The sequence below is a fragment of the Lissotriton vulgaris genome, chromosome 2_1, assembly GCF_964263255.1.
Source record: "Lissotriton vulgaris chromosome 2_1, aLisVul1.2, whole genome shotgun sequence".
Taxonomy (NCBI): domain Eukaryota; kingdom Metazoa; phylum Chordata; class Amphibia; order Caudata; family Salamandridae; genus Lissotriton; species Lissotriton vulgaris.
This window is the reverse complement of record NC_141687.1, coordinates 1,469,995,714-1,470,022,544: the sequence shown is the minus strand read 5'-3', so window position 1 is coordinate 1,470,022,544 and position 26,831 is coordinate 1,469,995,714. Positions and strand designations below refer to the sequence as shown.

The window sequence follows — 26,831 nt, the reverse complement described above, 5'->3', positions numbered from 1 at the left end:
GTGATCATGGCGCGCACCCCATTACAACTTCAGAATCAGTTAAACTCCTACTGTAAATTTATGGCCTCATTGGGCTTAATGGTCAATATCAAAAAAACTGTTGCTATGCAGTTTGGTAAAAAGACAGCCAAGAAAAAATCGATACATGTTGAAGAAGCCAAGCTGGATTGCACCAAGACCTACCCATATTTAGGTATTCTATTCGATAACACTTCTTCTTGGAAACCGGCCATTGCTAGTAGGCATCTCCTGTTTCTGAGAGCTACTTCTGCCCTTATTGCCTTTGCTCGTAAAATAGGGAAGCCCCCCCAAAAGAACTTATACAAATATATCATGCAAAGTGTCACAGCATAGCTGTATACGGTGCTGGTGTGTGGGGTTATGTACCCGTGGATATTTTACAGAGGGTAGAGAACAATTTCATTCGTTTTCTGTTGGCCATTCCACAATGTTCTCCAACGTTTGCTTGTCATGTCGAATTGGGCATGGATTACATTCCTGATTATATTAAAATTCAGCCAATATTACTATGGCACCGTATTTGGTCTACCGAGCAATGTAGTCTAACACGTGGGCTAGTCTTAGACTGTTTGGGCCTAGACAATTGGTCAGATATCCCGTGGCTGTCCTTCGTACACAACTTTCTTAAGGATTTGGATCTTTCTATTTATTTTAAAGAACCTACTATTTTAACTACTATTACAAGAAAGACCTTGAGGACGCTATGTTTGTCACATTTAAGGGAACTACGTATAGCCCAAGAAATTAATACAGTGTCAAACCGACATATTTTAACAATTCAATATACCCAGGGCATACAACCGTATCTCACCTTTTGTCTGGCCAGCAATGAAAAATATTTGCTGACACGATTTAGGCTCAGTATATTTTTCTGTATGGTTACATTCCCAAAGAGACAAGATTGGTCTATTACAATTATCCGCTGTACTTGTGATGGTAATTCTGAACAGACCACTATCCATGTATTACTGTTCTGTAAATTTTATAAATCACCACGCAAACGTTGGATCATTCCATTACTGCAATCCCAGGGTCTGCGCAGATGCCGCCCTGCCCTTATGGCATTACAATATATAGAATCAGTATCAAATGCTAAAAGCATAGCTATGTTTCTTAAAAATGTATTGAAAATTCGTTTCAAACATGATCTATTGTAGTTCCTGTGTGGTACAAAATGTTATGGCTTAAAATTGAAGTGTGTATAGTAATTATGTTTGGAACTGTACTAGTTTTCGGTGGAAATCAAATCCAAATTTTTATCCAGAAATTGTAGTTATGTAAGACTTTACTCTGTAAATCTAAATTCAATGTTTAATAATATGTTTAATGTATTTTTATGATTGTGTATGAAATTGTATATTATGATTATTGCTTTTATGATTTTAATCTGTTTTAAAATCGAATAAAGCTTTCTACTACTACTGTGAAATATCCTGCAAGGAGAATTTATCATTGGAAGTTATGTACTGTATGCAGGAATGTATGAAACATAGAATTGTTTGTGTATTTTGAAAGCCCTGAAGAAGCAAATGTTTTTCGGGTAACACGTGTTGGCTGTATTTCTTTGCATCAGAAGGAAGAATTTTGTAACACGGCTTGACTGTATTTCCTTGTATCTGTCGAAGAAGAATTTTTTATCAAGTTGGTGAATGAACACAATGAAGATGAACTATGTGAACATGCAAGCAACAAATTCGAACAATAAATATGTTCAATGAACCACTTCAGTAGAAATTTGTATTTTTCTCAAGGCATGATTCAATTCTCCCTCACCCATTACCCGCTGCATTTCTCCACTTTTCTACTTTCCTGTTTGCTGTTGATTTAGGATTGTCTGGTTATTTATACGCGGACCAAAAACCTTCTAACTTGAGCTCCTGCCTTTGACAGTTCCACTTGTAAGTAGTTTCCCTGCCCTGTGTGGTCCTATTACGTTCTATTTTGTTGGGCGATCCGTCCTCTCTTATGGTTTGTAATTGCGTATTAGGGGTCCTTTGCCTCTATAGTTGTTACCCTAAATGCCAGCACTTTAAATGATGGTCTGTTTTTGATGTTGTTGTTGTTAATGCTCTGTTGGTATGAATTTAATCTCTGAATGTCCTGGAGCTGCATCATGCGGGACCTCGCTGGCTCAAGGAAGAGCAGTGCCTGCTTTATGCGCATGCAGTGTGTAAAGTTAATTCATTTGACCTGAAATTTCTCGCAATAAGGGCTTGATATTCAGGCCTTCCCTGCTACAAAGACTAGCGAATATGGGATTTACTGCTGTTCGTCGTTTTGGTAGTTTGCATCTGAGTCTGACAAAATACAGAAATATAATAAAAAACATTTTTTCCCCTTGACAGAAGAATGTTTTAAAAAAATCATCTCTACACGCGAGAAAGAAGATGAAACCTGCTTGCTCCGGTTTCAACTTCCCGTGACAAAGATATTACCTTTTGCATTCCCAGCTTTCCAGCCGTCAAAGGGTCAAGGCGAATTGGTAGGTAAACCAGGAACAGATTTAAGAGAAAGTATGACTTGGATTTGTCAAATAGAAGCCTCATTTGAAAGGAAGTTAATGCATGACCTGTTTTACACAGTGCCTTTTTAATGATTTTGTGGGCACTGGTCAATACATACTCTAGGGGCCCCTGCTCACATCAATTTTGTATTTTATTGCCCGTTTTCCGCTAAATCAAACCCCATGATGCCACACACAATATTGAAAAATACCTTAAAGGTTGTGATAGAGAAACAGACAGATTGGAGTCCGAAAGTTAGTTCACTTTCCCAGTGGCTCCTTGGAAGGTGGGGGCTCTAGGCAATTGCCCACTTTGACCATGCCTTAAAACGTCTCTGGCTTTACATAGTCCAGAGCAGATGATCATGCAGTGTTCTTTTTCTTGTAAGATCACAGTTGAGTTGCTCGTTGATATTCTTTTTCTCAGAAATCTTTTTATGTAGTTTTGTATTAAAACAAAAATCAGTAGAAAACATCCACATATAGGTCAACACACCATTACATTTTACATTTAGCAGTATGCCGGTAAGGTCAATTAATCCACAGCAGGAGATGTTGACGTTAGTCAGTGTAATCCTTCCATGCATACCATATTGCATGGTACTTCCGTGGACATATACGAGCTATATACACTGACTTTTCAATGGCTGCATATGCCTCAATTCCCTCTGACCATTCTGTGAGTGTCCGTGTGGTCGGGTGTGATTCATCATAGTGCAATCACTTGTTTTGCCAGCAGTAACAAATGACATTATGGATAGGGTTTGGGGTGAGTGTATAGCCTACAATTTTACTCATTTTGTTGTGTATCCTAGTCCAGTGTAAGGTATGAGAGGGAGCTCTAAACCATGTGGAAGAAGCCAGCGCCTTCCATAGTGCATCACAGGTAGTGATTGTCAGGTTTGCGTCCGATACGCCAAAGTTTATTTGGGTCGTAATACATTTGGTGGAAGTATTTAAATTGTATTAGGTGGACCCTGGCAGATATAGATTAACACCTGGCAGTCATATTAGCTTCTTGGAGCTAATGTCTTGGTGCTAGTGGGCGTTGAGTTGTGTGTAGGGATCTAGTGCATTGAGGACCAGTGGTCGCTAAATGCAGGAGATCCCTTTTTCACCCAGGCCTTCCATTGTATTTTTGACACAAGAGGGATAAATTATGGCACACGTTGTAAGACGGAGGTGTAGTATGCCAGAGCATGCCTGAGATGTAAATAACGGAATAATTGAGTTTTGTGTAATTGCAGTTCTGCAGCTAATTCTTTGAAGGACTTCATGTAATTATTGAACCACATGTTTTTCTATTTTGGAAATGCGGTTGAGGTTCCAACTCCCGAATCCCCGCAGCCTAGAGACTTTGGGGTAGCCAGGATTCATACCACATGGAGGTTTTATTAGTAATGGTTTTGTACCATTTAATATATTTAAGAAAATTGTGCCAGCAAGTCAAGGGAGCTCGGGTCAACTCCAGTATCCCCTTTGGTATCGACTTGTCATACAAGATCTCCCCAGTCCCCATATCTGTTGGGTGGTGTGTTTCTTTTGGGGGATATATTGGGTGATCTCAATCTCCAAATATCCAATCATTATCGAATCATTGATTACTACTAGTTATAATACACAACAGTATAATCCCAGTCCTCCATCAAAGGAGGTATGTATGCATGTTGCTATTCTTGAATTTATTAATAGTACCAACTTGCTGTCCTCCGTATGTTGAAGCTACCTCTAATGATGACATGCACACAAACATGCCCATACTTTGTCTCTGAGTCTAGATATTCCATGAATGGACACATTTCTATGGTTCCCCTTGCTTTTAGGGGAAAGCATTGAAATGTAGTTACTTCATGGAGGCTCATACTTGCAGCTCTGAGGGGCATCTGCGGCCCTTAGATTGCGTTGCTGCAGATGTGCAAGTAAGGCACCTGCTGGAGGCTTTCCTGAGTCCTGGCCATCTTAAACTGGATTGGTAACTCTGAAAGGGATGTTCTGCTGGGGCAGAGTCAATTACTTATTATCACAGAGGGAGAGCAAGAGAAACCAAACGTAGTTGCGTTCTCCCAAACATATCCCATACACAAAAGGGGAATTAGGCGAAGAAAAAGAGAAAAGAACAAACACTTGAAGGTCCTACTAAAGATATTGAAATGACGATCAAAGGGATGCGGTCCTCCGGGGCGACGGGCCCGGATGAGTTACAATTACGGTTTTAAAACAAAACTGTAAAATGTGGAGTAAAATCCTCTATCCGGTGTTTAATTACTGCTATACAAACAAAACGGTCCTCCCATCCTGGAAGGGGAGTATATTAGTCCCCCTGTAAGAAGGGAGACCGAGATGCCCCAAAAAACTATCGTCAAATTGCTCTTTTAGATGCAGTAGGTGAAGTTTTTGCTAAATGCCTATTGAAGCAAATAAATGACTGGGTGAACGGGGGTGAAATCTTACCTTTTGAGCAAACAGGGTTTAGGTCAAAACATGGAACTATCGATAATTTAACGGCTCTACAGGTAATAAACGAAAAAAAATGTTAAACTTAGAGGTGGAAGAGTGTACACAGCGTTTATAGACTTCTCCACAGCATTTGATAAAGTAGATCGACCGTTGCTGGGGGGAAAACTGTCGGACCTGGGTATGCCAGCCATCCTCTTGGAGTTAGTCCGGGCCCTCTATACAGATATCTGGTGTAGAGTCTTATTGGGAGGGAAAAAAGGACTCTCCCAAATAATCCCCATTGTAAATGGCCTAAAATAAGGATGTTTATTGGCCCCTCTACTTTTCTCCCTTTATATATTTGATCTTCCCCATGCTCTGTCTCAAAGTGAGGGCATTGCCCCATTATTGGGGGGAAAATCAATTGTTTGTTTACTTTATGTGAACAACATACTAATACTGGATTTGACGCAGAGGGGATTAAATAGTCGTCTACAGGTGCTACATGAATATACAGAGGCCCATTTTTAAAGATAAATGTATCTAAAAGCAAAGTAATGTGCATGCACGGTAGAAAAAAGTTGAAGTATGGCAAATTACGTTTGGTCTGTAGGTGGGCAAAAACTGGAACTTGTAAAATCATATATCATATGTCTTCTTGGGAAAAACGGTGTGTAGCAATCTAAGTGATAAAGCACACATAGAAAATAATATTCATAAAGTAATTACACAGGGGAAAAGTTTGGGTTCCCTCTATAGGTCAACTGGAAGGAGACACTTTGGAATTCTGTTAGAGGTATTTCGTGCTAACATTCTTGCCTCCCTGTTGTATGGTATTGAATTACTTGACTTAGCAAAATGGGGTTTACTAAATACAACAGAAGGCTAAATTTTACGGAGCCTAGCCTCAGTTAACTCTGCTTGTCCCGTGGTTGCTTTAAGGTTGGAATTTCGTTTAAGAAGTAGCTGGGTACAGGGACTTGCGGGGATAGTACGTTGGGTTATAAGCCTTGTAAAGGGTGAGCTAGGTACAATAAGATCTTTTATCCGGAAATAATTATTAGGAAGTTTAAATGAGCAATCATTATTTGTTAAAAATGTCAGAGCTGCGGTAGACTTGCTTCAACTGGATGAAACCGTACTTTTCAGCCTATCGCCATATCAATTAAAAGCCACTCTGAAACAGGCTACCTGGAAATTGAGTTTCACCAGGGATAGGGAAGCCCGCATCCTAAAGAGAGGCACCGACCCGTCTATTGACTCCTGTGTGATAAACAAAGTACAGGCTTATATTACTTGGAACCTGCCCCATGGAGTGCGCCGTTTTTGGTTAATAATGAGGCAAGGTCTACTCCCTCTAAACAACTTATTATCTAAATGGTACGGTTCCTCTCCAGCCTGCAATTTGTGCAATAATCCTATCCAGGATGTTACTCATGTACTGTTTATTTGTCCTGCCCTATTATTATGTTGACGTAAATGGATAAGGCCTATATGTTTTTCTTTATCTATCCTCTCTGCCTTTGCTCTGACAGATTCCATTTATGTACCACCGAATGAAATATTTTGTCATAGAATTTTTAACTTTTTTAAGGGTTTTTTAGACATATATTAAAACATTTAAAATGTTGGGTATTATATTCAAAATTGGTTTTATTTGATGTCTTCTATATTTATAGTATTTGTATATCATATTTGAATGTTTTGAAAATGTAAATTTCAATTTTATGTGGATCTCTTCTGATTTCCAAGATCATAAATAAATACTTGAAACTTGTCCTACTAAGACATCCAAAGATTTTGGAATAGATGCCTCACCCATTAAATATTTGCATGCTTCATCATCAGCGCCTATCCAAACCCTGTTAGGGTAGTTCAACCAGGGTGGGCTCAACCAGAAGGGAGTCCTTATGTTAAGTAAATCTGGATAAAAAATGGATCCAAATTGGTAAGATAAGCTGCAAAAGCCTCATGGTATACCCAAAGAGAATTCCTTTCCATTAATAGGGTCCCATGGACATGAATAAAAACAAATGCAGGGTTTTAATTGAGCATAAGTATCTCAATTGCCCCTGGTTTTGGTTCAGCCCTCCCCAAGAGCCCATCCGGTTCTGGGACCTTCCTCCGGGCTGCCGACCTATACATGCATTCCATGCACTTTTATGAGACCTAACGCTCTCCCCTGAGGAGGGACCTTCTAATACAAAGGTATCTACACAAAATGAAAGGGAAAATACAAAAGAAGTGAAGTTAAGCAATTAAATCAGAAGTGTTTTTTTGGGGGGAAGCGGGTGTGCGCTCACAAACATGTAGTTTGCACGGAGAACATTTAGCACCCCATTATCAATTAACAAACAACCAGTACCCGGGTTTCAAGCTCAAAAAGGGGGGCAGCCTATACCCATCATAGCTAGTCCAATCCTTGCTTGTGCAAGAAAAGTATTTTTTTCAGTTCATGAAAGATCCAATCTAAAAATGTATGGAAGATTGACTCCCATTACAGAATGCAAACTAAATCCAATGATTGTAACATTATAAAAGTCTCATGTGCCATGGGACGTAACCTAGAAAAGTTATCAAGCACATACTTGCACATGCACAAATTAATACCTGACTTGTGTTCCCAAGCATTAACACTTCTTACCCTACTGAAGGATGTTTCAGGGGTCATGCATGTCTGATATGATATGATAAAAATTATTTATACAGCGCACGTACACCAACGGTTTCTTGGCGCTTCGAGGACAGGCTGAGAACAAAGCAGCGTGGTATGATCAGTTAATTGTTGGCTTGGGAAAATAGCATGGTCTTCAACGCCCTTCTGAATTGGGGATAGGAGGGGACTAGACGAAGAGCTGGAGAGAGTGACTTCCAGAAAAGTGGAGCCTGTGAGGAAAACGTCAGGCCACCATGTTTCCTGCGTCTAAAGGTGCATGTTGACAACAGGTTTGAGCATGAAGATCTTAGGACCCGGGAAGGAACGGAACGGTGGATCTGAGAGGCAATGAAGGCCGGGTCTTGCAGGGAGAGGGCCTTGTGAATCAAGCAACCCAGTTTAAAGAGGCTGCGCTGGGCCACAGGGAGACAATCAAGGCTCCTAAGGAGAGGTGTAGTGTGACTACACCTAGGCTGACCATATATAAGTCTAGCTGCTTGATTCTGAATGAGTTGGAGTTGATGAGTTTGGTAAGCAGGTATTCCAACGTACAGTGCATTCGCATAGTCAATCCAGGTATGACCAATCCCAGAGTGACTTGAACAAGGGCCTCTTGAGAAAGAAATCTGCTGATTTTCCTAATGCGACGTAGGTGGAATATGCAGACCGATACCACTGATTTAATTTGGGCCCTCATAGAAAGATCATTGCTAATGGTAACTCCGAGGCTTTTTACATAGTTGTCAGGGGATGGTGGACAGCCCAGGGAGCGTGGCCAAAAGTTGGTGTTCCAAGGGTTTCCTGGGGGCCCTGTCAAAACCAGCACCCAGGTAAGACTTTTTTTTCTGAAGTAAAAGTGGAGAGACGAACTGCTTGATTTCGGTCCTGAAGAAATTATGTCAGCCACCTCAGTGGTGTGCCCCGGATGCCGGCGGTCTCGACCCGATCAAGAAGGATGGTGTGGTAAACGGTATCGAACGCCGCTGACAAATCCAGGAGCACCAAGGCTTGTGAGATATTCTGATCGACCCCCTTTCTGAGTTCATCATGAACCGCCAGGGCAATTGACTCAGTGGAATGTTGAGGCCTAAACCCCGCTTGATGGGGGTCTAGGAAGTTAGAATTTTCCACAATGGTGCTGAGGCTGTTTGCTATGAAGGCCTCCAGGACTTAACCCAAAAAGGGAAGCAACGAGATACGGCGGAAGTTACTCAGTACCTCAGGGTCAGCTCCTGGTTTTTTAAGGATGGGGGAAACGACTGCCGATTTGAAAGAGAAAGGGACCACCCCAGAGGTAAGAGAGTTGTCCAAGAGGGAGATTGGTGCATCAGGAAGGGTAAGAAAGATCTTACAAGCAATTTGAGGGGGGGCAGCTGTCCCGTGGGGAGTCGGAACAAACTTTGCTTAAATCCCTCATCATTATTTAGGCGAAAGAAACCGTCTGTTTGACCTGGCATCTTTTGGCATGTTTCACCTGTCTTTTTGCTTGATCACCTCCCGGTTTTGAATCAAGTTTTTGCTGGTTTGGTGTCTGTGCACTTTCTCACTGCTGTCCAGTGTTAAAGTGCAAGTACTCCTATCGTAAATTGTATTATGGGTTGGTCTTTGCATGATAGGCATATTTGATTTACTGGTAAGTCCCTAGTAAAGTGAACTGCGAGTGCCAGGGCATGTAAATCAATTGCTGCTAGTGGACCTGCAGGACTGATTGTGTCATCCTCACGAGCCGCCTTTCAAAGGGTTCTCAGACCTGTCACTGCAGTGTCTGCGCACAGTTTTTACTGTCATGTCGACTTGGCAAGTGCACCCACTTGCCAAGCCCTTCCCTTTTATTACATGTAGGTCACCACTATGGGCAGGGTGCAGTGTATGTGAAAGGTAGGAAATGTACTGGTATGGGTGACATGTCCTGATAGTGAAATAGAGGGTATTTCATTTTTCACTTTTGACAGGCTATCTGTCTCATAGAATAGAATGGGAGTTTACTTATAACATCTTATGAATATATATTCTCTTTGGGACAAGATAGAGAACTGGAGTTTAGTATGCCTGAACTCAGAATGTTGAAATGCATATGTTGGGAAAGATGATTTTTATGTTCTGAGTTTGAAAACACCACTTTTAGAAAATATGTATTATCTTTCTTATCTTTCTTATCCATCCTGTGTGCTTCTGCTGAGTTGTGGATTGACTGTCTGGCTTTGGAGTGACAGGGACTGGGGATGTGCGTTCTTTTTCAGACAGCCACTAGGGGAATGAGGTGTGTCCTGCCTTTCCTGGGTGAGTCAGGGATGGGCTGAATAGACATGGACTGCATTTAGAGTAGGAGGAAGAGATTCCCTTGCACCTGAATGGGCCGGTCTGCCGTGGGCAATGCTGTCTCCACATCCTGCTGGGAAGCTAAACCCAGAGAGAACAGAACTGGTTTGGGCTGAGCACAGACACTCTCTACCCAAAAGAACAAAGAGAAACTAAGTATAAATATTGGGGCCCAGACCCCAGAACTTTAGAACTCGCTTGGATTAAGGGACTTGCCAGGAAGAAGAGCTGGGAGAACTGCTAGGTATTAGTTCTGTCCCTTTGCTGTGTTGTTGCTTTGCTGTGTTGGCCTGCAGTTGCTGCTTGAGCCTTGGGCAGTGAAAGGACTGGACTGGACTTTCTTCACTTGTTGCTGAGTATCTGCAAGGGCTTGAAATAGAGCTTGCTTTCTGTTCACAAAGTCTCAAGGACAACAAAGACTTCACTTACCTCTGGGTGCCTTCTCTGGAAACAAGGGGGAAAGCATCAGAAACTAACACTGCACCATGTCCTGAAGGCACCGTTGAAGGCAACGCCGCACTTCGCACTGCAACTCTGGTATTACAGACGACGATGACTGCTGCCGCCATTGAGCAACTGCTTGCACCGCGACCTGTGGGCACCCCACTCCGCACCTTCTCACTTCACTCCGCTGCCTGGTCTCCCCGGCGATGTCGCGCATGCTGATGATGATACCTGTGACTGCACTGTGGTTTAGGGGCACTGCTTGTAAGTCACACGACTCACCACCCTTTCCCACACGACAGTCTGGGCCGACCAATGTCAGCTTGCATCATCCAGCACTGCCTCTTGCACTGTGACCTGTCAGCACCACAACAAGCACCGCCATGCTTCGCACCACAGGCCTGGCCTCATCGACGCTGCTGGACGACTGTCACTGAGCCGCTGCCTGCACCGCGACTTGAGGGCACCACACACTGCACCGTTTCGCTTCACATCGTAACTGAGATGACCGCACTGACACAATCAGCAGGAACTAAAGGTACTGTTTACGGGTTTTCCTGACACCGACGCCACACTGACGCAGTCGGCCATAACTGTTAGAATCTGTTGTTTTCAGCACCGTGGTAGCCCCAGACGGAGCTACCGGATTTAAGGAACTACATTTTAAAGTCATTCTTGCATATTTGTGATTACTGTATGTTGGTCTTTTATCGTTTTGGTCTTGTTTGCACAGATAAAATATTGGTTATTTTTCTAAAATTGGTGTGGTGCCCTTTGTAGTGTTTTCACTGTATTACTGCATGTTATGTGCAAATGCTTCACACGCTACCTCTGAGATTAAGCCTGACTGCTTATGCCAAGCTACCAAGGGGGTGAGCAGGGGTTATTTCAGTAGTGTAGCCCCCTTATTCTGACTAGAAGAAAGCCATTGCCAACTAGAGACCCCCATTTCTAAAACCGTCCTATAGTCAAACACTTAGAAAAAGACATTCAGGATATTGAATGTCCGTGAATCAATGTCACACAAGAAGTTCAAAATCACTACCACACATAATTCAATCCACGTCTTTATCTGTTCCTTCCAGAAGTGCCTAGGACTGTCTTATTCTCAAGGTGCGATATAACGGATTAGTGGATATTGCTTTGAGGTAAGGCATGTTTGCGCACCTTATTGCCCGCTTGTCGGTGTGTGAAAATCCCTGCAATCATGTATTTGCACATGAAAAACATAAGCTTTCTTCTTGATTTCACTTGTCTAGTTATTGTTAAGTTTCAAAGCCCAAGATTTGTGTTTTCTTAGAACGGCTAAGTGAAGGAACAACAATATCTTTTGTAAGTGCCCAAAGTGACCTTTAATTGTGCCCTCATAACATTACAGCACTACTTCACATTCCTATATTGTTTTTCCGATAGCCATGCAAACCATTGGACTTCATTTCCTGGCAGCATGATGGTCGCAGGCAGGGATATGTCACTGCATGCGCCTTGATTGTTGGCCACCTCCCCTTTAAAACCCTCTGACACAAACACAAGTTTGTTTGGCAGCTGTCTGAGCTATGTGCATAGGTAACTGTAGCGGCACCGATTTCTTGATGCGGTTAGTGCTTTTTCGACATCTGACACCCCCACCTTGCCATCACAATCATTATGGGAGCAAACAAAAGGGTTCTTTGGGCTTTTCGGTTAGACTCATTGTTCTCCCGATTATGTGTATTTTAGTACACACGACACTTGGTGGGAGCTATAAAAAGTGAAAACTACACTAAGACTGGTCATACTGAGCATCGCCCTGGTCATATTGAGCATCACCCATAAATTCAAAGAAGGTACACAACACGCAGCGTATTTTTAACTGCGTGTCTATTGGTAGCACCACTGGGCTCTCTGTAATAATAGGAGGCCACAATTAAAGTTGACTTTGGGTACTTACAAATGATATTGTTCTTCCTTGACTTAGCCGTCCAAAAAAAAACAAATCTTGGCGGGGGCTTTGAAACTTAGCAATACCTAGACCAGTTAATTCAAGTATTGCACTTAGGTTTTTTATGGGCGACAACATGATTGCAGTGATTTTTTCACACCGACAAGTGGGCCATGCATGAGGTGCGCACATTTGCCTTACTTCAAAACAATACTTACTAATCCATTCTAGTGCACCTTGAAAATAAGGTGGTCCTGGGCACTTCTGAAAGGAACACATAAAGACATGTGGATTGAATTACGTATGGTAGCGATGTTGAAACTCTTGTATGAAATTGATTTGCAAACATTCATTATCTTAAATGTCTTTTTCTAAGAGTTTGACTATAGGACAGTTTCTTTTGCCAGACTAGCATGACCCCTGAAACATCCTTTAATAGGGTAAGAGGCATGAATGCTTGGGAACACAGGTTGCATATGAATGTGTGCATGTGCATGCAGGACGACTTTTCTGGGTTACATTCAATGGCACATGGGCAGTTTTATAATGTTACAATCATTGGATTTTCTTTGCATTCTTTAATGAGAGTTAATATTACATTTATTTTTTAACTGGATCTTTCATAATCCGAATAAATAACTTTTCTTGCACAAGCAAGGATTGGACTGGCTATGATGAATACAGTATGCCCCCCTTGTTTAGCTTTAAACCTGGGTACCAGCTGTTTGGTAATGGGGTAGTCAATGTCCTCCTGCAAACTACACATTAGCGAACACCCACCCTCCTCTTCCCAGGAAAAAAAGCTTGTGATTTAATTACTTAGCTTCACCTCTTTTGTATTTTCCTTTTCATTTTGTGTAGGTACCTTTGAATTAGAAGGTCCCTCCCCAGCTGAGAGTCTTATGCCATATAAATGTGCACGGAATGCATGTATAGGCTAGTAGGGATATACACACAGCCTTTGCAAAAGCCTCAGAACCAGATGGGCTCTTGGCAGTGGCCGAAACATGTTGGCAAAACCAGGGGCAATTGAGATACTAATGCTCAATTAAAATCCTGTACTCGTTTTAATTATGCCCATGGAACCCTATTAATAAAAAGGAATTCTCTTCAGGTACACCATGGCACACTTTTAGCTTCTCTTACCCAGCTGGATTCATGCTTTACCCAGAGAAATACTTTATATAAGAACTCCCTCCTATTTCAGTCCGCCCTGGTGGTACTACCTTACCAGGATGTGAATAGGCACCGATGATGAAGCATGCCACTATTTGGTGGGTGAGGCATCTATTCCAAAAGCTTTTGATGTCTTAGTAGTACTTTCAAGTGCTTTATCATTTCTTTTGTTTTTCCTCGCCTAGTTGCCCTTTTTGTATATAGGCAGAGTCAAGTCATTGCCCTTGAATTGCATGTAGGGCTGCAGAGGTCATTCAAACGTATTTTTTTCATGAAGGCCTGTGTAAGGCAGTTGCATGCCAGATATACTGGGATTGATGTCATAGAAGCTCATACCGTTTCCAGGTAACTGTGCCCAAGTCAAGTATACATGGATTACAGGTGCATACATGCCCTCTCCTTTACTTCCTTGCCCACCTTGAACACAGGTGTGTGGTATGTGATCTTGACCTTTGTTCTATCCATGTTGAGAGCTGACAGTGATCATTTTACTGTGAATCCTCAGACTGTGGGTTTCATCTAACTGAAAAATGACCTGTGGGCTTTCTAGATATAGACGAAAAGAAATGTTTAATTCATTCGCCTCTAATAACTCACTTCTTTTAGAATCAGGTGTAAGAAAGGCATTTTCTTTCAGTATTTCAACTGGTATTTTTTTTACTCCATCTTCATTTAAAATTTGAGAGCTACTACTGTAGATTTGCACACAAAGTGTACCTATTTGTTCAGCATAATAACACTTTGACACACTCCGACATAGCAAAGGGCCCATCATTAAGTTACAAAAATGATTGTAAAAGAAGTACAAAATTGGGCTGTGATGGGCCCATCATGCCTCTGGCTCTAGTGCCACTCCACATGCCTCACTAATAATAGACACTTGTTACTTAGGTAAACTTCTGATCTGGATTGACCCCTTGACTTTTGATCTGCTCCGGTGTTGGGCAAAAAATGGCTTCAGCGTGCCCTCATCTTGGTGCCAGTTTATACCTTCTTTAGAGAAGACGGCCAATAAGGTGTATACTTGGATCATGCCTGGATCACTAAGGAGGAGATGTGGCAAATTAGCTAGAGCTACCCAACTTTAGAAATACAGAACCAGGTTCAAATCTGACATCTACTCAACATTCTGTAATTCAGGGCAAATCCCTTAACCTCCCTGTGCCTAGAACAATTGTGTAACATGTAGCTTTCAAGTAAAACGTATGGTTCTGGTGTGCTCTACACTAGGGCTCTACAGCCCTTGGGCCAAAGTTGTGCTATATAAAACTGCACAAATAAATAAAAAAGAGCAAGCCTCTGTAAAAAAAATTGCTGAAATTCTTCTGCAAGAAGAGCAGAGCCACAAAAAGAATATTCTGCAGTTGCACATGCTTGAGATGGAACCATGCCCTTGAATACACTATGAGCTTGAAGTCGTGTCATCAAAGATTTGGTCAAAGAACTGTGGCCCAATTTACAGAGTCTTTTTCAAGAGCTAGTGTGTTTAGTGAAACAGCATTGTAACTCAAGTAGGTGGAAGCAAGACATCTTTCACTCTCCATACGATCCACTGTCTTTGGAACATCTTTAATGCTAAGGCATATGCAAGGTCCCAGGGTTGTTTTCTGTGCAATCAGATTCTAAGGTAGCAGCAAGGAGCAACAATGCAGACTGGGAATTGCAACAGCAGTCATATATTTATATACAAATCATCTCTTCAAGGGTATTGAAACCTGCTCCTCCTCCACCATACTTTCACAAGTTGTTTGTAATCTTCACATGTTTTGTTGTTTTGTGTCCCTTTAAGACACAGTGTTCAATGAGATCCGGTTCCACACTGGACTTTGATGGATAACCATTGATTAGGGAAATAGTTTTTTTTCCAGTTCATTGTATGTAAATTATTCTTATGTTCAAATCCTGAAAACATAGCTTTGATCTAGTTCTCCTGAACCTGCATTGGGCACTCCTGCTGTAAGAACAGGACTAATAGTTACAAGTAACTTCATTGATCAAGTCTGCTACCATTCTCTACAAAATAGGAAACTAGTAACTTATGCCAGGATTTTGGTCATACCCGTTAGACCTTTGTCGGCCGACGATTCTGCTTTGAGAATAGCCTATGGGCCCTGCAGAGCAAAGAGAGAGGATAGAAGTCCCAGCTTTCCTCCATTTGGCTATATCACACGTAGGGTCACTAGTGGAACATGCAATCAAACTAGCTAAATACTCAGCAAGGCAATTGTATGTGGGTTTCACGTCCTTGGGTCACAGAATAAGTAACACATTTAGGGCCAGATGTAGGTAATCTCAATGTGCCTATTCTTAAATACCGAATCATACCGATTCGGTACTTAAGAATAGGCAAATGGGATGTAGGTAATTTTTCTTTAAAAATTACCAAATCGGTAAGTTTTGGTAATTACCGAATCAGTATTTACCGATTCGCTAAAAGGGGGAAAACATTGAAGGGTGGCAGGGTGTCACTTTGACACCCTGTTGCACTCCTCAATTGTGTATGGGTGCACATGTGGCACACATACATGCCCTAAGGGCATGTATGTCTGCCACATCGTAGTGGTGGAAAAGCAAACAAAATGCTTTTTTAAAGGTTTTCATTATTTACCACCAACTTGTAGTTGGGGGTAAATAACGAATCCTTAACTGAGGAATGCACCAACTTGAGTGCTCCCTACATCCTGGATTTACCGAATCGGTATGTTAAGAATTCGGTATTTTACCGAATCCTTAAATTACCGATTCGGTAAAATACCGAATCCTAAAAAAATGCCACCTACATCTAAAAAGCCCAATACCGGTCGGTAACGGCCGAAATTCGGTCATTTCGGCCATTACCGACCGGTATTGGGCGACCTACATCTGGCGCTTAGTCTTGTATCCTCAGATTTTATTATGCACTGCCCTTGTGCAGACTATCTGCAGCCTAGTTATAGCAAATGTAGCCATGGCATTAGTGTAAGTAAAATAATGGAAAAGTAAATAAAATCAATATGCCAAACATCCCATGAATATGTAAGCACCCGGCTTAGGGGCTTGCCATGATGAGAAGTACATTACCATTCCAGCGTAAATTAGCTAGGATGAGCACAACATCGGATTGAACAGCCCAGGTATGCCAATAAATTTCCCACGGCTGTGAGCTAGAATGTTTTTTAGATTGGCTTCCCTGCAGGAAGATGCAGGGTTCTGCTTGTTAGCACAATAATAACACCCTTCATTCCAAATCGCATGATGTGAAAAAAACATGAGATGCAAGGGCTTGCTGCATGAGAAAGTGTAGGGTATCCTTGAGATCAATGTGTTATTTTCTTTCTCTTGCATGTTAAAAGAACATTAGTACATAGGGCCTGATTATGACTTTGGCAGTCCTACAACGGACGGTGCAATGCGCCATCCGCTGTAGGACCGCCAAAGCTGTGGTGTGACCGCCTGCCAAATTAGGAGTTCAATCCTGATCTGATGGGCAATCCTGTGGCGGCCTGATGGCGGAGGTCTGCTAAGCTCAAAGAAGAGCCTATCATGCGGACAGCCAGAGTCAGAGTGCCAACTGCACTTTCCATGCGGTGGATGCAAATCCAGGGGTCATGTGCCCCCTGCATGCACTCCCAGGCCCAAATCCAGCAGGGGGCACTGAGGGCGGTCCAACAGTGTGACAGTGGACCGCCAAATCGTAATCAGGCCCATAGACTTGAAAAATAGGCAACAATTATTACACACAAACATTAGTAGGTGAGCATGACAAGCACAATATCATAATGCATGAAGCTAATATAGTAGCCCACAAGAGCCTATACTACAAGGTTATGTTATGCAACATGCGTTAAGTGTCTTGAGGCTGTAGGAAACAGATGTGGGCAGATGTGACACCAGTTAGCAAGCTGATAAAGACAGGGATTGGCCCTGTGAATCTTCATTCAACAAGGTGGAGTACCATTATGCATGCATGGTAGATCAGGGTAGCCTGAGAAGTTTTTTTCTTGGAAAGAGGATCTGAAGGCTGCAGTGAAATGCAGTTAATGTCTGGGCATTGAGGGACAGAGGGCTGGGTAACGGGGAGGTAATAGGAGCACTTGAAGTTTATTCCCAGTTGTGGGTGCATAGGTATTTCTTTTCCACAATTACAGGGGTGTGATGATTACAATTCTGGGCTATTCTTGGACATGTTATGTGGAATCACAAATAGTCATGGAAAGGGCATAACAAAGCAGCACTTCTATTTTTTTTCAACATACCTAGATCTTCCTGAACTTAGACATTCTGTTGCATGGTTATACATTCAACTTGAGTTTTCAATATGCTGTTAAATAATGGTGGATGTATTAGCATAATATTTTGAATATTTTAGTCGCATAATCGCTCTGTCCTCAATTAATTCGTGAAAATGCACCGTTTACAAATGCTTTGTTGTACTCCATGCTTTCCATTGGGCATATTTGTGAAACAAAATGTATCATGAAAATGTATTTGATAAGCCTGGGCTCTCTGATGCTGACTATTTAAACCGCTCATCCACCTAGGTTTCCCACAAAAAAAAGAGCTGAGATGTTTTTTCTAAAATATTTCTGTTTTAGGCTCCTGATGCCCTTGGATTAGTTCCTGTGAGACCTGCTGATGTTCCAGTAAAACAAGTTTTTCCATTCTACGACCTGAAGGTTATTATCAGCATCCTTACCTGTGGTTGTTTTTTACTTCTATTTCTTTAAACAACTAAGTCCCATAATGCATCTTTCATACATTTGATAGAGGTATAATTCACTTCAAAATGTAATCTTCTACACTGAACTAAAATGGGTGGATGTTTAACAGTTTGTACTACAATGTTTTGCCTTGTTAGAAAATCAATAGCTTTTGGTGAACTCGTAACTTCTCATGAAGTATGACTTTCACCAAGAGAATTTCCACTGCTTACCTACCCCTTTATGTGATTTCGCATGGAGGACAACTTACCATGTAACTACTTCCCGCCCCCTTTCTCTATGCTCTTTTCCTACACCATTCAGTGAATCTAATTAGATGATGGGTCCAGATACAAATGCCTCTCGTCTCCATCCTGGCCCGGTTTGTCTTTTCTGCTTGCCTACTACAACTTCTCGACTCTGTCTGTCCCCTCTGGTCTCTATTCTCTTTTCTTTCCCTGTTGCACTCCGTATCCTTTCCAAGCTCTACTTTGTTGCTCCTCACAATGCCCTAGTCGCATGGTCCATTCTGTTCTTACTATCCATACTCAGTAGCCTGCCCTAGTCTGTGTTGATCCCCATTAACAACACTTTATCCCTCACCACCTCACTTTTTTGCAGGTGTATTGTCAAATTGCAGTTTTAGTGTGGCCTAGGTCCAGTCATGGGGAAATCTAAATGACCTGTGAACTGTGCTTTGTCTACTACAGATCAGCCAACATACATTTGTTCACAAGGAACTCATTTTGACAAAACAAGATGAAATTTACTCGAGGCGTAATGGTTTCTTGCATCTATATTAGAATTGCAGTTCAAGTGGAAAAATATAACATTTTATTCATAATATTTCATAGGTTATATTAAGGAATACATCAAAACATTAGAGAATAAAGGCCACATACAACAGAATTTCTGTTGGGCCCACTTCAGCTGAAAATGGGCGTAATTTTATTTGCAACAAACAATCATTAGAAAAGGAATATGAATTTCACTGTGTATTTACACTATATACACAATAAAAAAAAGGAGACTGAAGTGCCCCATTGTTGTGACCATAGCCAACAGTGATGTATTTATACAGTGACCGTAAAAAGAAGTAGTTGGTTATTCTAATAATAAGGGAGGTCCCTTAGAGATGTGTTTTTTATACTTTTTCGAGATTATTTCTAAGGTTCTGGGACTCTCCCTTCCTTTGTTGTTGACGACGTTTCAACCCTCTCGAGTTAAGGGGTCTCTTCAGGACTGGGGGTTCTGGGGACCTAGGCACTCAAAAATGGCGAAAGTGTGGAGGATTCCATCTTCCTGTCATAGTTGTAGCCAGGCGGCTAGTGACCCTAGCATAGTGTTCGCAGGACTCTCTCAAATGATCAGTAGGGTACGTTCCTGCAAGTGATTGATGACATCCAGAAGATACCAGGAGTCGGGGTAGCCGGTCAGGTAGTTGTAAACGCGCTGGCAACGTGGGACACTATAGGTGTTCCCTGCTGCTCTCATCAGCTGGGAGCGAGTCTTATTCCCTGTTCAGTGCATCCGTGTAGTTCTTGGAGAATTCTAATGTAGATGCAAGAAACCAATACTCCTTCCGTAAATTTAATCTTGTTTTGTCAAAATGAGTTCCCTGTGAACAAATGTATGTTGGCTGATCAGCTATACCCAGTTGACAGGGACATTTGGGTCGCTCTTGTTTTTGTTATAACTGTCTTCTACAGCACATATGCTGGTGCAGCATCTTTACTGTAGTGGTGACAAAATGTAGTGAGTTCACCGTTCACCTCTTAGCCTAACTAAAGAACTGTATGCGCTTATTTCTATCTGATATTGATCTTTAAGCCCACAACTATGAGTTGACTCTGATCATTTCACCTTCCCCACCCCAACAGAAATCATTTCTGTTCAGATTTCATTTTTGCCCGTATTAAATTCCTTGTGGTTCATTTGTGCTAAAGATTCCCCTCCTCGTTTTGCTGAGCTGGAAATGTATGATTTGCAATAGTCTGATTGTGATATTGGGTGTCTTGGACATATAGAATTTGTCAAATCTCTGTCACCAAAAGGCACTTGTAAGTTCACACTCACAGAATAGCTCATCCTATAAAGCGGGACTCCTCTGTATTTTCTTTACAGTCTATAACACCGACCAGCTTTCTCCAATCTAGCCATAGGATAGAACTAAGATCTTAACCACATGGCTGCTGGCAGTTTTCCCGTCCTGTGCTGGAAAGTGCCATTTTGCTGTTTCCATGACGAGCTCAGCTCGTCATCAGCACACGACACCCGTGGGTGATGACGAGCTGAGCTCGTCATCAGCATCGAAAGGGTTAAATACAGGTATGGCAATATCCTCTTTGCAATATAATGCACACAGGCAGGCCTAATAAGCATCATCTAAGCATTCAAATCCTGGGCGCCAGATTGTACCAGAAATAACTTTACTGGATCCACTGGTTGAAATTTCAGCCACTGTGCAATACGCCCAAGGCCGTCTTAACAGCATTATAGGCCTGCGTGCAAAGAAGTGCACTGGGACCTGCCCACACAACCACTCACAGGAGTAAAACAGTTTAATAGAACATTTGTGTTAAATTCTGGTCTGCATGGGGCTCCTGTGCTCGTGGGACCCCGGGAAACTGCCCAGCGTGCCCATGCATTAAGACGGCACTGAGCACACCGCTTTTCCAGTGAAATGAGTTTACTTATCTATATATGCTAAACATTCCCTCTAAATTGCTTTAACCAAAGTTTTGTTTTTGGACCATTATGGTTCTAAGCATTCACTGCCGTCTTCATTAAGCCATTACATATATAGAACTTATTCTGTGTTACTGCTTGTAAGATTAACAGTGATGTTCTTCATTAGACCTATGGCAGATGAGGCATGGGGAGAGCGTGTACTCTGACTCAAACAGTCTCTGATAACACGCAGTTTAAGCTCATTCATTTTTATTTCCTACATCGCACTTATTTGACACCATTATGGCTTAGCCATGTATACCATGATCAACCCTTTTCCTGCTCCCGCTGTAATCTTGTAGGGGCAGACTGTATGTACTTGACTTGGGGTCGCCCCCTAGTGTATGCATACCGGACTCCGGGTAGTGGAAAATATTGTACATTCAACAGCGCTACAGGGCATCCTTATACCCCAGTTCTGCCTGTGAGGCGCAATGGTAAGAAGGTGGGCTACAAATTCCTATGATTAGTGCTGGTGCTGGCCAGGAGGTGTGTTGCAATTGTATGGATGGGGCAGATGGCCCCATCGCTTGATTGTTGAGAGAAGGATGTAGTGGAATGGTGTCTCGCGGAGGATGTACACATGAAGAGTAGTAGGAACGGATGAGAAGCTGCAGGAGGATGTGGGTGGCACTATGTGACTACCTTTTGGCTCCTGTGGGAGATCTCAGTGACGAGGATGCTGATAAGGATGTTTGCTCGCCCATGAATTAATGCCTAAATTGAATGGCTGTGGTCTGCCCCTCCCTGTTGTCCCAATGTCCTTGTGTTGATTACGGCATGCATCTGAATCTCTTGAGTGTGGAACAGCACCTTATTTGGAGGAATTGACTTTGACTGGTACAATATGATGATAATACTATACGACTTTCATTCTACACCTACGTCTTTGAATGATGTTTATGTAATGCTGTTTAGATAGCATGTCTCTGAATAAAATTATTTTTTTAACGATTTCGGGTATGTGCATACTGCCTCCTATATGTGTGCTGTTTATTAATCCTCAAGTTTATGGAATAAAAAAACTGCACAGACATACGAGGTACAAAAACTGTCAGTTTGCATAGTAACATAGCACAAACAGTCTGTGCACATATGCTCATGCCTACACTTCCATATGCTTGAGCATTAAACTCAGAACTATTGGTTTTTCCAATTCATGCTTTTTTAGGTTGACTCCCTCTTATGACTCCCACAACCCTCCTTCCTTGCATCACCTCCATCCCAACATGTGGGTTCCAGGACTCAATTTCCTTTTTTAGTACAAAAATAGTTTTTCTTAAACAGTTAGAAAGCACTTTCATTTTAAGCTCATACCAACTGATACAAATACTTCATACTTCCATAAAGTTCTAAATTAAGAATTTTTGAAGCAGCTTCTGATCCAAACACACTGTGGGTGGATCCTTACAAATTTGATAATGCGAAAGAGCCTCTTAAGTAACATAGTCAGCATACAAATTACATCAATCCTTTTTGCCATAAGTCCCACAACCGATTTCACTAATTCCCCAAGAGTATTCAGATCTGTCCACCAAATTTTAGTTAAAGGAATAGATTTAAGAAGTTTTATATGGTCTAGAGAGTGAAACTCCAACATGAGCTGCTATTTCCTCCTCAATTAATGTGTGTACCTACCATTTTGCTTGACTGCCTGATTTAAAGTTTGATGAATGGGTATTCCCTCACAAACAACAGATATCCTATATGCATTACAAATGCATTAAAAAAAAATTGTCTTGTAATAGGCCCCTAGTTATATATTGACCCTCAAATTTAGAAATGCTTTCATTGAAGGACAGACATTCTCAAAGTGAGCCCTAAGACTTGAACAATTGGCTTCCTATACACCTCAAAAAGAATGCTTCCAACTTGACTTGAGGCAGGCTTGAATGTTATGTTATGTTATGTTAAAAGAATTTGTACAGTGCACGAACACCAGTCGGTTTAATGGTGCTAGAGACGGAAGGGTGACAATGGACGTGTGATTACTCATAGGCTTGCCGAAACAGATAAGTTTTAAGAAGTGTCCTGAAGGGGGCGTACCTGGGGGTAAGTCTGAGTTCACTCGGAAAAGAGTTCCATAACCTGGGGGCCAGAAGGAAAATCGAAGGCCACCTTGTTTTTTCCGCTTATATGACGGGATAACAAGCAGGTTATGGTGAACTGACCGAAGGTCACGAGAGGGGGCATAGCGATGGATTCTGGAAGTGATGAAGGCAGGGCCCTGAGTAGATAGATTCTTAAAGATGGTACAACCGAGTTTGAAGATGCAGCGTTTGGCCACCGGAAGCAAGTGAAGGTTCCTCAGTAGCGGAGAGACATGTTGGTGTTTAGGCTGGCCGAAGACGAGCCTGGCAGCTTGATTTTGTACCAGCTGCAAACGCTGGAGCTGGTAAGAAGGAATGCTAACATAAAGTGTGGCGTAATCAATACAAAAGGTGATCAACACCATGACGACAAGAATGAGAGCCTCCGTAGTCAGAAACCTACAGATTTTGCGAATTCTGCGAAGATGAAAAAAGCAGGAAGAGGTGACAGCGTTAATCTGAGGTTTCATTGAGAGATCTTTACAGATAATGACGCCAAGACTTTTAACCGAGTCGGCAGGGTGGGGGGGAGAACCCAAAAGGGGAGGCCAAAAGCTGGCATTCCAAGGGTTGGCATGCCCTCCAGTTAAGACGAGCTCCGTCTTATCGGGGTTAAGCTTCAACTGGCTATGGGACATCCAATCGCTGATAGCCAGCATGGTAGTTTGAAAGTTGGTGCGAGACGCCAAGGTGGAATCAAGCTTAAATACCAGCTGGAGATCGTCCGCATAATTGAAAACAGAAACCGGGCTTTTACAGAGGGAAGCTATCAAGGGATGCATATAAAGATTAAACAGAAGGGGCGAGAGAGCAGAGCCCTGAGGGACTCCACAAGTCAGACTGGAGGGAGATGCCGCGAAGGTGGAAAGGTGAACCGCCTGCAGAAAAGATCTAATCCACTTCAGCGCCAAGCCTTGTACGCCAGCATTGTTGACCCGGTCGATCAGAAGTTCATGATCGACCGTGTCAAAGGCCACCGATAAATCCAGTAGCACCAAGGCCTGGAAGATATTATTATCAGCGCCCAACCTAAGCTCGTCCATCACAGCCACAATGACAGCCTCGGGGGAGTGGGCTGGCCTAAAACCTGCCTGCTGGTGGTCAAGGAACTGGGAGTTTTCAATAAATAAGCTTAGGCAATTAGTGACATAGGCCTCCGGAATCTTCCCGAGATACGGGAGTAACGAAATAGGGCGGAAGTTACTTAAGATCAAAGGGTCAGCATTAGGCTTTTTTAAAATGGGGACCACTACCGCCCGTTTGAACGAGTCTGGAACTATGCCTGTTGCTAGAGAATTGTGAGAATACACTCTCCCGAAAATCCATAAAAACTTGACTTCACCACCTGGCCGCCCTATTGTTTCAGCTTGTGGATCAATCCTTGAACCACTGGGAGCCTTTATTGATTTTTTCATAAAGGAATTCGTACCTTCCACTCCTTGCTACGTTAGAGACTCCATGTCCATGATCTCGCTGATTGAACATCTTCCTTTTGATCCAGCAACAGACACTCTCTGCACCATGGACGTGGAGTCCCTTTATACGAATATCCCTCAGGTGGCAGCTCTTAGGGTTATTCAGAAAACCTTAGACACACGCCCACATGCAATACCAACTTCTTTTATTTTACAACTTCTTGAAATCTGCTTGACAAGAAACTTTTTTACATTTAATGGTCTCTTCTACCAGCAGATAAAAGGTACAAGTATGGGCGCTATTTTTGCCCCAAATTTGGCAATATTGTTTATGAATGAGATTGAAAATGAGGTGGTACTATCTCCATCAAACCCCTTTTACTCAGGAATCAGTATGTGGCGTAGATACATTGATGATATCTTCATGATATGGAGATGTGAAGTCAATGATCTACGTCACTTTTTACATTGGATGGATAATAACTGTTGTGGCCTTCATTTCACCCTTACATCCAATAAATCCTCCTTTGACTTCTTGGATCTTACCATCTTTCACCAAGATGGAGTCCTTCTGACTCGTTTATTCAGAAAACCTACAGAGCGGAACACATTGTTAGATTACTCTAGTAATCATCCGAGAGCTCTTCGTGATTCACTCCCATTCTCCCAGTTCTTGAGAATCAGGAGAAACTGCTCTGCAGGCAGGACTACTTTAATGAAAGTTCCATTCTAGCAGACAAACTTAAAAATAGGGGCTATCCCAGGAGAATTGTTAAAAATGCACTCAAGAGAGCATGGTATAGACCCAGGGAGACCCTGCTTACACCCACTCCAAAGACAGCACAAGAAAGGCTGGCCTGTGTCACGACTTTTTCTCCAGTATCTAATAAATTGAGGAAAATGGTACTCCACCACTGGCCTATCATTAATGCAGGTGTATTGGAAATTGAACGTCCATTATTTGCTTTTAAAAAAAGCAAAAACTTGAAGGACCATCTAGTCCGAGCAGCACTGCCAAGTCCCACTCAATCTTCCACGCTTGAAGCCGTATGGGGTCTGTCCCCCATTGTTGGACATGTGAAATGTGGTAACTGTAGCGTATGTGACCTAACCATTGAAGGAAAGACAAGAGTATTTAACAATATTACTTTCACAAGTTCTTCCCTCTCAAACTGTAACACGTGTAATGTTATATATATGGTTCAATGTCCTTGTAACAAAATGTATGTAGGTCAAACATCGCAGAAGGTCAAAACAAGGATCTGCCAGCACAAGAGCCGTATTCGCTGCCAAACCCCCAATGCCCCACTTGTGGAACATTTTATCAATGCCAAGCACAAGGAAGATGAGTTACGCTGGACCGTCCTGAAGGCACTAAAGCTGCCACCCAGAGGAGGAAGCATGACCCAACTTCTTAATAAAGAGGAACTAAAATGTATAATACTTTTGGACACAATACAGAATGGACTAAATCGAACGGAAGATTGGGCTGGACTCCTTTAACTCCTCTGAGGATTGTTCTAAAGATTGTTCTAAATACTGCTCAAAAGTTGTTCTAAAGACTGTTCAAAATATCTCCCAGTAGTGACAATTGAGCTCATTGTTCATTGCTTGTATAATTCCTCGGAAATTTTATAAACAATTGTAAAAATGTATGATTTTAAGCACTAAGTCACGGCTCTCCGATTGACGGTTCACGCAAGAGGCACCTCTCTAAGATGGCCGCTATAGTTACACGTATCCTCACTTCCCTTCCCTCGCTCACTTAAATGCACTGCGATGGTCAGAAATCACTTCCGGATTCTCGCGGAGTCGGAATAGTGCCATTGAGCACGCCGACTGATCTCTGCTCGACTCGTGAGCAAGGCAGCAGCGACTGCAAAATAACGGTAAGGGTCTAAGGCGAAGGATAATTATTCTTTCCCCCCCTCTCAAGTAGCTTTGATCTAATCATACTCCCGTTTTTTCCAGCGTGTGGCTTAATTTTAGTCCATACCTCCAATTGAAAAAGATTTACCCCAAGCGACTGATAATAATCAGCCCTCCACTCACTAGGATTTCGAGGTAACTATGCGCCCCTGTTAACACTACTTGAATTGCATGCAATATGGTCAAGTTTCAACTGACCTTTCTGAATTATAGGAACCATTCCTCAATCCACCGACGTCAATCCACCCCTATCTCGACCTACTGGAGCATCACAGCTCTGACAGGTTTGTTCTTCAACCACTACTCACGGTAACACTGTTAAATCACAATAGGCACCTAGTTTGTTCTGCCGCTTGATCTACACGATCTGCATGAACACAAACCTCTGCACTCGCTCCCAACTCGATATCGACACTCTAGCCACTGGCACGATATTGTCGATAATCACCCCTAGTGATTCCCATCGATTCGCGATAGTCTTTTACCTGCGTGCACTCATCTTGAAAAGCATG

At 42.2% G+C, this 26,831-nt stretch overlaps 1 protein-coding gene across 1 annotated transcript in view; it reads left to right on the top strand.

Moving 5' to 3' along the window:
• The window catches only part of CFAP221 (cilia and flagella associated protein 221), a 663,664-nt gene that overhangs the window by 331,387 nt on the left and 305,446 nt on the right, over positions 1-26,831 (top strand). Inside the window, exons 16-17 of the mRNA XM_086957336.1 lie at positions 2,367-2,503; positions 18,051-18,131. Coding sequence (XP_086813462.1) covers positions 2,367-2,503; positions 18,051-18,131 — 218 coding nt within the window. The remainder of the gene's footprint in view (positions 1-2,366; positions 2,504-18,050; positions 18,132-26,831) is intronic.